Below are 12284 nucleotides of genomic sequence, written 5' to 3' on the forward strand. Positions count from 1 at the left end.
TGTGCCAAATTAATTAAAGTGAATCTGTCAGCAGGTCATTTTTCTATGTAATCTAAAACTGAGACTGATTCCAGTGATATGTCACTTAGTAGGCTGTGTGCTGTAGTTATAAGCAGGAGATTATCACTACAAGACTAGGTGTCTTGTGACTTGTAGTTAACTGCTCTGTGTAAGCCCAACCCCACCACTGATTAGCAGCTTCCTGTCAATATACAGTGCACACAAAAAGCTATGAGCGGGGTGATACAGAGAAAACTGTGATTTTATGAAAACTGCTGCACCCAGTAAACTAAGTGATACATCACTGGAATCAGGGTCTCTGCATCTATATCATGCTGCTTTCAAATGAGGTAGCACAAACCTGGTGATACAGAAGATTCCTTTAAGTGGCGTGCATCTCTTAATTACTTCAGCACATCTTATTTCTGCATGGCATACAAAACAGTTTTAATGAATTGGGGCTTGAGAATCCTTGGTCGGAGCTTAGGTCTTCACCGGCCTTCTCATCCTGGTTGACAAGTGACTCCTTTGCAAATTGTTTACCCAGGCATTTTGATCACCTCCCTTTCTTGCCCTATTTCCTCTTTCTTTCCTGCTTCATCCTTTATCTCTTTGTTCACTCAATCTGAGATTTTCCACGTGAATAGGATGTAACCTTACATACATACTCTTTACTCTTCCGAGGTCTTGATTCGAGATGCACACTGGATTTTGTTATACATTGTGCTTTATTATGAAGACCGGTGTTAACAACATCGGTCTTGATGAATTGGGCCCAAATAGTGCGTATCAAAGTCTCTGTAACAAAAACTCCAATAAAAAAAAAAAATCTGATAGTTTGTGTTGACCGTAGGTCTATCAAGATGAAAACTGCAACAAAATACAGAAAGCCAAACCCCTGACGAAGCTTCAGCTGTGTAGCGATACTCGTGGGGATCTCTTTCCATGCATATTTATTCATTGCTAGTGTGAATTTTGCAAGTTTCCTATGCTTACAGGTCTTTGGTGTGCCTTAGGCCTCTTTCACACTTGCGTCGTGTGACGTACGTCGCAATCCGTCGTTTTGGGGAAAACACGGATCCTGCAAATGTGCCCGCAGGATGCGTATTTTTCCCATAGACTCGTATTGACGACGGATTTGCCACACGTCGCGTCCGTCGTGCACTGGATCCGTCGGTATTTGGCGGACCGTCGTAGCGAAAAAACGTTCAAGTGAACTCCACCCCCTCCTCCCCGGACTTTAGACTGGGCAGCGGATGCATTGAAAAACTGCATCCGCTGCCCACGTCGTGCGTCGGTACGTCGGCCTGACGCATAGCGATGGACCCGTACTGACGCTAGTGTGAAAGTAGCCTTATTTTGCGTCACACTTTTTTCTATTTATATCCACCTCATTTAATGTGTGCAAACTGTAAAGCGCTGTGGAATATGTTAGAGCTATATAAAAATAAAGATTATTATTATATACTTTAGTAATATTTTCACTTGTTGACAGGTTTCTATAATGTGTCTTTTGTGTCACACTTTTTCTTCGCTTTCATTAGTGTCTTAGAATTATTTTCATTCATTCCTTGCAATATATTTCACTTTATTGACATCTGTTCATGTGAGTATTGCATTTAGCCTCACACTTGTTTATTATTGCTCATTTGCCTGTTTTTTTTGGAGTTTATTCTTTTTGGATTATTTTATTCATACCCAGTTTGGTTGTACATTCTTGTACCTTTTAATTATTTTTAATGCTTGTCAGTGGTCTCTCTGTTTCAATAAAATGTCATATTTTTTATATTTATTTGCTGCAACTATTCATTCCTTCTGTGCAACTTTTTTCTCCTTGATTGCGCAATTTTTTTTGTACAGTATTAGAAGCACCCTTATACATAATATGTACTTTTCATACCTTTTCTAAAGCATTATTGTACCTCCAGCATAAAGTCTATGATTATTGTCAGGTCAAATACAGAACACCATACAGATTTTAGGATATACACAAGAAGGCAGTCTGACCTCGGCTTGCCATGCCAGTGTCGATGCAGAAAGTGCAGATGCTCTCCCGGCTCCCAACACAGCGATAGTTTCTCCATCATCATCCACCACTTTGAAATCAAGATCTTCATTATACTTCCTTCGTTTCACCTGACGACCCGACCTCCTCTTCTAAGCAGAAGGGAGATTGTTATTTTACATAAAACCATAAGAAAACCACTTCATTTGGCAATGAGATAAAAAAAAAAAAAAGTATAAAAACAATAACAATGAAAAATAAGTGATACATTTTGGGATAAATCCTTTACTCTGCCATAAAGGAATTGGTAGATAGCAGTCAATATGATAAATATGTTTTGTAACTCAAGAGTTTGATAAAGTTTGCATTTTCTTAGTGACTCTAAAGTACGCAAAAGTTCTTTAGATCTGTAAACAGGAGCATAAATAGCATATACATAAAAAGGAATATAGAGAAAGTGAAAGTATGTGGTGTGTTTCAGATTGCACTCAACATATGTGCTTCAAAGGTGCACATTATATTGAAAGGGCTACGCCAAAGCCAAATCCCATGCCACATGCCCTATTAAAGCACGTGGATATCATGGATGAGCGTAGCCTGTCTCTCACTCTGTCAGCCCATCCACCCACCATGGCTACCAGCTGAACCTTGGGCAAACTTCAACCGAAAAATAAATCATAGTAATCAGACTATTCAATTCATAAGTATTATAGGACTATATTACGGGGGGTGAGAACACAGTAAGACCGAATAAACAAGTTCATGCATATATAAAAGGGTTTCCCAAACTCCAGTCCTCATGACCCCAACAAATCAGGTTTACAGGATTCCTTAGCACTGTACAGGCTAGAGAACCTGTGGCAATGTCTGATGCCTTTACAACTCCATCACCAGTGCAATACTAAGGAAATCCTGAAAACATGACCTGTTGGGGCAGTGGGGAAACTCAAATTTCGAACATATTAAAGAAACAATAAACTGGAATGTTGAGTGATGACAATCTATTGCGGAATTTGAAATGTGACCGGTCATTACTGTCAATAATCGATATATTTATGACATACGTGCCATTCCTCTGTGTACAAATCTAGATTTGCTGAATGTTTGTTAAAGCTTTTCCTCTATACACAGTGACGTAGCTTCAATATTAAAAATGCCAAGTATGAACCCAATACATGGTTGTCACACGCAGTTCCAAAATGTACATTTTAATAGCAGTAATTCATAGAACAATTTAATTTATTTTAAAAACAAAAAAAAGTATTTCAGTGCGAAACAAGTGACATTCCTTTGATTAGCAGAACAGATTTTTTTTCCCTCCGTTCATTTTGAAAGCAACAAAGAAATTGATGCACTGGTGTATTGATTTATAGTTGTCCTAATGTGGCAGATGATCAGTCATTCAAAGCCGGTTTCTTTGACTTTCTTTTCAGAGTATTATGAGACTTATGGGTTGGTGCATTATCCTGCAAAAAAGAGACACCTTTGGAAAGTTTTCGCTAAAGGTCCATCCTTCACCTGACATGGTTACAGGGATGCTGACAGTGGATGCATACTGCCCGAACTACAGGTAGCATGTATCAGACACTGGCTTTATGATATCAGCCATGTATGCTTCACTATGAAAGTCTGCGGGGTTTCAAAAAAAAAAAAAAAAAAGATATGTTAAAGTCAGCTGGTGACCTTCTCTCTGCCCACTGCCACGGACTCACTGGTCTCTCCCTATACATGTCACTCCAGGGAAGTAGGCGAGGAGAAGCCACCGGGGACCTGACTGTCCATCTAGTTTCCTATGCGATTTGGTCCTTGGTCAAAATGACACAACCTTTTCTACTAAAACTTAGTATTTGTACGTTTGTCTGCTAGAAATATTTACAAAAACTATCATTATCTCCTTATATACGGTATGTGAAATAAGCATGAAATCCTACATAGTTGTACATACATTAAGTGTACATTCATGGTGCAGAAGAGCAGCACTTAGGCTACTTTCACACTAGCGTCGTGTACTGCATGTCGCTATGCGTCGTTTTGTAGAAAAAATGCATCCTGCAAAAGTGCTTGCAGGATGCGTTTTTCTCCATTGACTTGCATTAGCGACGCATTGCCACACGTCGCAACCGTCGTGCGACAGTTGCGTCGTTTTGCATCGGACCATCGCCACCAAAAAACGTTGCATGTAACGTTTTTTGGTGCGTCGTGTCCAGCATTTCCGACCGCGCATGCGCGGCCGGAACTCCGCCCCCTCCTGCCCGCAAATCACAATGGGGCAGCGGATGCGTTGAAAAACTGCATCCGCTGCCCCCGTTGTGCGGCGCTTCCACAGTATGCGTCGGTGCTCTGCAACGTCACATAGCGACGTGCAGTGCACGACGCTAGTGTGAAAGTAGCCTTATACTTGGAGAGAACAGCAATATCCACATACCTGACTGTCTAGAGACTCTGTCGACTCCTCTGTGCTCTGAGAGCCTGAGTTTAACATAGAGAACTCTGCCTCCAAGCTATCTTCACATAATTCTGCTTTCCTCTTCCCTTTCTTCTTTTTCTCCACTGGGGTTGGTCCCTGTTCTTTGCTGTACAGAAATAAACAAGACTTATTCATTACAGTCATATAGGCAATGTACACCGTACAGTCCCAGGCCCGACATCCTATGACTCTTGGAGGATGTCTGTCTGTCTGCTCAGCTTATTAACTCTGTAATTAAACAATACAAAAGAATACACATATTCCACAATAAAGAACTAAAGGTTTAACCAACATTAAATAGCACAAGTAAAATAATTGTCTTGCAAATTTGTTTTTACACTATACATTGTGAAAAAATCTCTTATCCCTTTTCAATTGCACAGTTTTGCAATACGCTTCTAGGTTCCTTGTGGTTCTCCATACTCAGAAACGGTTTTGCACATGCAAGTCATGTAATTTCCTGCCTTACGGTTAAGATTTATGACAATCTACCTCACAAAGAGTCAAGACATATGGTCAGTGTCTAGACACAGATACTCGCCATGCAATCTCACTTCAGATTTCCTCCTGGTATATATATTCCAATGAAGCTAACGGAGGAAAATGTTTTCATAAATTCACGTACATGTCACTTATGGCCAATAGCCTCTACTCAGGGGTATGAGTGAACTCTGAAAATACATTATTATCAAAGCATGAAGTGATAAACCTATCAGCAATATTAAAACTGATGAAAACAGGTGCAATGGAAACATGGCAAAAACATGACAATTGTAAAATATATGTATAATAGGCAACAAGTGAACAGTTGGTTCTCAAATTGATGCGGGGGAAAAAAACACCAAGCGAAAGAGTCTGAGCGACTTTGACAAGCGCCAAAATGTTAAAGCTAAACGACTGGGTCAGAGCATCTCAAATAGCAGATCTTGTGAGGTGTTCCCAGCTGTGAACTACCAATGAACCAGGCTAAACTATGTGGTCTGATCGAACAGAACAGCTCCTGCCACACAAATTGCTGAAAAAGCTAATACTGCAAATGATAGAAAGGTGTCAAAACACAAAGGGGTCGATTCATCAAATCTTTTACGCCAGAAAATTTTGAAAAAATAGATTTTTTTTTTAACGTAATGTGAAGCTGCGCAAAAAGGTTGCAACTTTTGAGCAAAGTCTCACTGCAAATGGCAGCATGCTGTTAAATTGGCATGAGAAAATAATTGCAGATCTGAGCTGCCCCTTAGAATAACACTGGGCAGAGTTCTATGCAATGTTTTATAGCATTGCACTCGGCCGTTTTATACGGTAGTGTGACTCCCTCCTTACTGTTACGCTAAAAAAAAAAAGTTTTATGAAAATTTTGGAAATCGTTCTTGTGTTCAGCGAGATAATGATTAAAATCTTACTTTTCTAACGGGGTGTACTTCTTATGCTAAGCACTGTGCATATCAATTGCTCACACTGGAATAAACCTTTAAAAATATCAGATGGACGTAAATAGCAATGAAGTGAGGAGATCTCAAAACATCCACCACAGGACAACAATACTTCAAAATCAAAAATTTGACTATGCAGAATTGTATAGGACGAAGTCACTTAGTTAGTACCCGAGCATGATCGATAACACCTTATCCAAGCATGTTCGCTCACCACTAGTGAATACATATACACATGCCAATTTTTCAGCATTTGATCGCATAAATTTAATTTATGCCTTTCTCACTTCACCAAATTAGAATTTTTAGTGCTGATGCATCACACACAAATCCGATTACAAAAATACTTAAGCACCGGTTGTAAATGTAACAAATTACGGTAGGTAAAAGCCAAATGGGGTGAATACTTTTGCAAACCACTGTATATAGGCATGAATCACAAACCAAGTAAACTTATTATAATGAGTGGATGACATCTTGGGGGCTTTGTAAAATTTTAGTAAATTACTCGACATTTAGTATAGAGATCCCTGCTTATGGAAACACATTATAAGTAAGAGGGTGCAGCGTAAAGATTTTCTAAACAGAAGATGTTGGGGGCTGTGTGTATTTGTAGGGGACAGAATATCTCGGTAATCATCTGCATTGGAAAATTTCCTTGCCTCTTTTTTAACCCAAAAAAAATAAAAAAAAAAAGTTTTCCAAACTGCAGCCAAACCTCAAATGTTACAGAACATCATCTGCAAAAATTTTGGAAACCATGGCTACATTTTTTCTGTAGGCAAACAGAATTGTGTAGCCCAAGTAAATCATCCTGCCATTACATGTTCAGTATAATTACAGTAGTAAATCAGAAAACGTCACACACTCTAAGCTTAGAAAACATTAGTTAAGTAATAAGCCCACCTTGTTTTCTTAGATTTGGGTTTCGTAACACTTTCTGAATTTGCTTTCTTCTCTTTCGGAGGTTTTGGCTCCTTTGGCTTTCTAGGTTTTTTCGGTTCCTTGGGGTTCTTGGGTTGCTTGGGTTCCTTGGCCTCTTTTACTTTCTTAGTTTCTTTGACTTTCTCTTTCTTGGGTTCCTTCTTTTTCTTTGGTTTAGTCTCCTTTTCCTCCCCTTGCTCCTTTTTTTTCCGTTTTTTCTTCACACCCGTCCCACCCCCTCCACTGTCCTCCATCCCATTCAGATTAGTCACTGAACTGAGTTCACAGGTCTCCTCTCCAGCGTATAGTTCATTCTCTGAAAGGAGTAGAGGTGGGGTGTCCAAAAGAGTCACAGGGTGGAAATCTTCAAGGCTAGATTCAGAAAATGGGGCAAGTACCTGGCGCTCACAGGATATTGAGGCACTGGACATTGGTGAATAGCTAAGTGCTTTCAGGTTTGGTAGCTGATGATAAGGAGAGAAACAGAACAAATTAAAAGGGAATGAGATCAGGTAATGGCCTAATGTTTCAACCAAGTTTCTATGTGTAATGTTTAAAAAAAACAAAAAAACTTCAGTAATATTTTTTCGATTTTCCATATTCACTATCTTTATTAAACAAATCTCACTCTGGCCACTGAGCCTAAAATTAGAAGGATAGATTATTTGCTGTAGAATTCACTTTCAGCAGTCATCTCAGGCAGGATAGCATTGATCGATAACACCACTATGTATACACTATATACAATACATGACACAGGATCTGCCAAACACCATAGCTGATGGTCACAGCTCACCTCCTCCTCATCCCCGCACAATGACCTCTGTATAGATCACAAAGCATGCTTAGAATAATCTTCTGAAGAAGTTAAAGAGTCAGATCCTGTATTGGAGAAATAGGCAGGCACACTAAAAACACCAACCAGGAGTGTTAAATCAGCATGTATACAAAGCAACCAATAAAATACCAAAGAAGACAAATTCCAACCAGAAATGCATCTTCAGAATGAGAAATTATGAGAATCTTTATTAAATAACACAAAAAACATGACACCATTAGAAGAATTAAGTGCATACAAAAAGCAGTGTATTACTACTCCTCCCCTGTCCAAAAAAGACCAGGGGAATGCCTGTACCATAACGCAAAGTGAACCCCAGCCATGGTCCAGCCCAAATGGACCATGCAAACGTTATATATTTAAGCCAACAGAAGAATAAATTACATTTTACATCAACAGTTAAGAGCAAATTTCCAATCCAAAAAAACCCCAACAATTTGGAATCAAACCCAAAATGTTTACAGGTACCTGGACAAAAAGAACGATGCAGCGATTAGACCTTTTGTGTATTGTTCTGTCTTCCTTCCCTCTCCAACCTCACCCATACCAGTATCACAGATACCGGTGACCAAATGGCCGCTTTTTAGGTGTGATGACACATTATTTTATTCAAACTGTACATTTAATCTTATATGCTTATTTCAAACTGGATGGTGGCCCGATTCGAACGCATCGGGTATTCTAGAATGCACAGCCACGTAGTATATAACACAGCCCAAGTAGTATATAGCATAGCCACGTAGTATATTGCACAGCCTACGCAGTATATAACACAGCCAACGCAGTATATAGCACAGGCCACGTAGTATATTGCACAGCCCGCGCAGTATAACACAGCCCATGCAGTATATAACACAGCCATGTAGTATATAGCACAGGCACCTAGTATATTGCACAGCCACGTAGTATATAGCACAGCCACGTAGTATATAGCACAGCCACGTAGTATATAGCACAGCCACGTAGTATATAGCACAGCCACGTAGTATATTGCACAGCCCACATAGTATATAGCACAGCCACGTAGTATATAGCACAGCCATGTAGTATTTAGCAGAGCTACGTAGTATATAACACAGCCCACGCAGTATTTAACACAGCCACGTACTATATTGCACAGGCCACGTAGTATATAACACAGCCATGTACTATATTGCACAGCCCACGTAGTATATAACACAGGCCACACAGTATATAACATAGGCCACGTAGCATATAGCACAGCCCACGTAGTATATAACACAGGCCATGCAGTATGTAACACAGGCCACGCAGTATATAACACAGGCCATGTAGTTTATAGCAATGTGAGCATCATATCCCTGTTAAAAAAAAATTAAAATAAAAAATAGTTATATACTCACCTTCCGTCGACCCCCGCATCATGTCGAGGCCTTAACAGATGCTCCTCACGACGCTCCGCTCCCAGTAATGCCTCTCGGCAATAACCCGTGATCATGTAGCGGTCTCGCGAGACCGCTATGTGATCTCGAGTCATTGCCGCAATGCATTCTTGGGACCGGAGCGCGAGGAGCCGGAAAGGCTGCGGCGTACTTCGGAAGGTGAGAATATAATATTTTGCTTTTTATTACGATTTTTAACATTATATGTTTTTACTATTGATGCTGCATAGGCAGCATCAATAGTAAAAAGTGAAGCGGTGTTTAACTCCAGCCCGAATCTCGCTGATTGGTCGCGGCCGGCTAGCCGCGACCAATCAGCGACCCAGGATTTCCGTTACGGAAGTTACAGACAGACAGACGGAAGTACCCCTTAGGCAATTATATATCTATATATATAATTGTCTAAGGGTCACTTCCGTATGTCTGTCTGTGTCTGTCACGGATATTCATTGGTCGCGGCCTCTGTGTCATGGAAATCCAAATCGCTGATTGGTCCTGGCAAAACGCCCACGACCAATCAGCGATGGGCACAGTCCAGCAGCGAAATGGCCACTGCTTACTGCCCTGCACTCAGTGTCCCGTCCATACTCCCCTCCAGTCACCGCTCATACAGGGTTAATGGCAGCGTTAACGGACCGCGTTATGCCGCGGTGTAATAACGCTGCTATTAACTGTGTGAACAACTTTTTACTATTGATGCTGCCTATGCAGCATCAATAGTAAAAAGATCTAACGTTAAAAATAATAATAAAAAAAAAAATGGTTATTCTCACCTTCCGACGTGGCCCGCTGCCCTCGGCAGTGCAAGTGGCAGGTTCCGGTGCCAAGGATGCTATGCGAGAAGGACCTGCCATGACGTCACGGTCATGTGACCGCGACGTCATCACAGGTCCTAAGCGCATAGCAACCCTGGGACCGGAAGCTGCCGTGTGCACTGCACACAGGCGCCAGGACTTCAAGGGGCCTTTGGAAGGTGAGAATATGTTTATTTTTTATTTTAATTCTTTTTTTACCACGCATATAGTTCCCACATTGCTATATACTATGTGGGCTGTGTTACATACTGCGTGGGCTCTGTTATATACTACATCTCTGTGCTATACACTATGTAGCTGGGCAATATACTAAATCGCTGTGCTTTATACTACGTAACCTGTGTTATATACTCCATGCGCAGTGCTATATACTACGTCTCTGTGTTATATACTACGTGGCTGTGCAATATACTACGTGGCTGTGCAATATACAACGTGGCTGTGCAATATACTACGTGGCTGTGCAATATACTACGTGGCCGTGCAATACACTACGTGGCCGTGCAATACACTACATGGCTGTGCAATACACTACGTGGCTGTGCAATACACTACGTGGCTGTGCAATACACTACGTGGCTGTGTTATATACTACGTGGCTGTGTTATATACTATGTGGCTGTGCTATATACTACATGCGCTGTGTTATATACTACGTGGCTGTGTTATATACTACGTAGCTATGCTATATACTACGTCGGTTGTGTTATATACTACGTGACTGTGCAATATAGTACGTGACCTGTGCTATATGCTACCTACATATTCTAGAATACCTGATACGTTAGAATCGGGCCACCATCTAGTGTGTATGTATGTATGTATGTATGTATGTATGTATGTATGTATGTATGTATACATTCCCCCGGAAGAAGCAAGACGCGAAACGCGCGTTGGGGCCTTTAGGACTACACATGCAGGTTATGTATAGCATCCATTATTTATGCTGGTACTATGAGCCTAACATGGGGTATGGTGTGATCACCAGCCCCTTATATACAATATTGGTATAATCTCAAACAAACTATTGGCAGAAATACTAAAAGGCTCATTAAACACTTGGCACTTGACTTTATGCATATAGTCTTCCTTGGTATTGATTCAGGCATATTGTGGTATGGGCTGTTATCCCAACTATTAAGTGATATATAACTAAAAACCTGGGCTTACCCTCTAATAGGAACTTCATATACTTATTTATTGATTATACTAAGTGTCTTTTGAGCAAATCATATGTGGTTGCTGAATATGGCTGTGCACCTGTGGTCTTAGATTGTACATGTATTCCCCAGAGGACGGTATCCCATTACTTATTTTATATTTATTGTTGTTCTGATTGATATTTAATAAAATTTGTTAGATTTTATTACTGTGACTCTGCTTCCGCCAGTTTCTCTCTTTTTGGTATTTGAATGATTTTGGGAAGCGTCACCTAAAGAGGCTGGATTTAATTGGTTTGATGATAGATAGATAGATAGATAGATAGATAGATAGATAGAGAGATGTATTCTCTTATGGGCTCAAATATGTGACATTTGCAGGTTCCAGTTGGCTTTGGTCCTGGCACAGTAAACCCTAATCTGAGGTATAGTACAGGCATCTCACTAGTTTACTATGTAGGATAGGGATGGAGTAGTAATACATTATTTTGTGTATGCTTTTAATGCTACCATGTTCTGCCAATGTGGGTTTTTTTTGTGGTAGTTAATGAAGATTACTATAATATATGATATTCTGGAAATGCATTCCTGGTTTGCATACATCTTTTTCTTTAGTATGTCAATGAGTTGGACCCTGACTATTGTTGTGTATTGTGCATTTAGTTGCAGCAAAGCATCTTTGTAAATTCTGTTAACAGAAACGAAGGCACGTTGTCTGTCCCCATAATCATGTACAGAAAATAATTTTAAAAAATCTACAATTAAATAAAAACAGATTAGGAAAAAATAGGAGTATGGGATACTGTTTATAATTAAAAAATAATATAGGGAATATATTTCTCTTAAATAATGGAAGGAGAATATTGGAGAATTTGCATAAGGGACTTTATATGGAAACCAAACCTTCTTAAATTTCTGGCTAGCTTTAATAATAAAAGCATTGCTGTTCGGATCTTCCAGCAATATCAAACAACTTGCACAATCAACATAAATCAACTCCCTGTACCAAGAGAATAACGATGACAAAAAACCCTATACATCAGTGTAGGTTTCTCATTACCTTCGAAAACTCTGAACAAACAAACTTGGATTGTCAAACCTAATGCTTCGTCATATGACTGCTGACAGCAATTTACCACGCATGATTATGCAGGACAACACACAAAGAGTGGGCCAGTTTGGGTTCCATATACCCATTCACACGAACAGTCGAAGGGACCTTGATGACCAGGAGCAGAGGGT

General features: G+C 40.1%; 1 protein-coding gene across 5 annotated transcripts in view; it reads right to left on the bottom strand.

Annotated features, from left to right (window-relative positions):
• Window positions 1–12284, bottom strand: part of CHD6 (chromodomain helicase DNA binding protein 6) — a 229436-nt gene that overhangs the window by 156068 nt on the left and 61084 nt on the right. For 4 of the 5 annotated variants that reach the window (XM_077251925.1, XM_077251921.1, XM_077251922.1 and 1 more), the window contains exons 3-5: window positions 6809–7290; window positions 4431–4578; window positions 2008–2157 (exon numbers count right to left, since the gene is read on the bottom strand). In XM_077251925.1, coding sequence (XP_077108040.1) covers window positions 2008–2157; window positions 4431–4578; window positions 6809–7290 — 780 coding nt within the window. The remainder of the gene's footprint in view (window positions 1–2007; window positions 2158–4430; window positions 4579–6808; window positions 7291–12284) is intronic. The other variant, XM_077251924.1, reaches the window with a different exon arrangement.

This window comes from Ranitomeya variabilis, chromosome 4 (genome assembly GCF_051348905.1).
Source record: "Ranitomeya variabilis isolate aRanVar5 chromosome 4, aRanVar5.hap1, whole genome shotgun sequence".
In the NCBI taxonomy this organism is placed as follows: Eukaryota; Metazoa; Chordata; class Amphibia; order Anura; family Dendrobatidae; genus Ranitomeya; species Ranitomeya variabilis.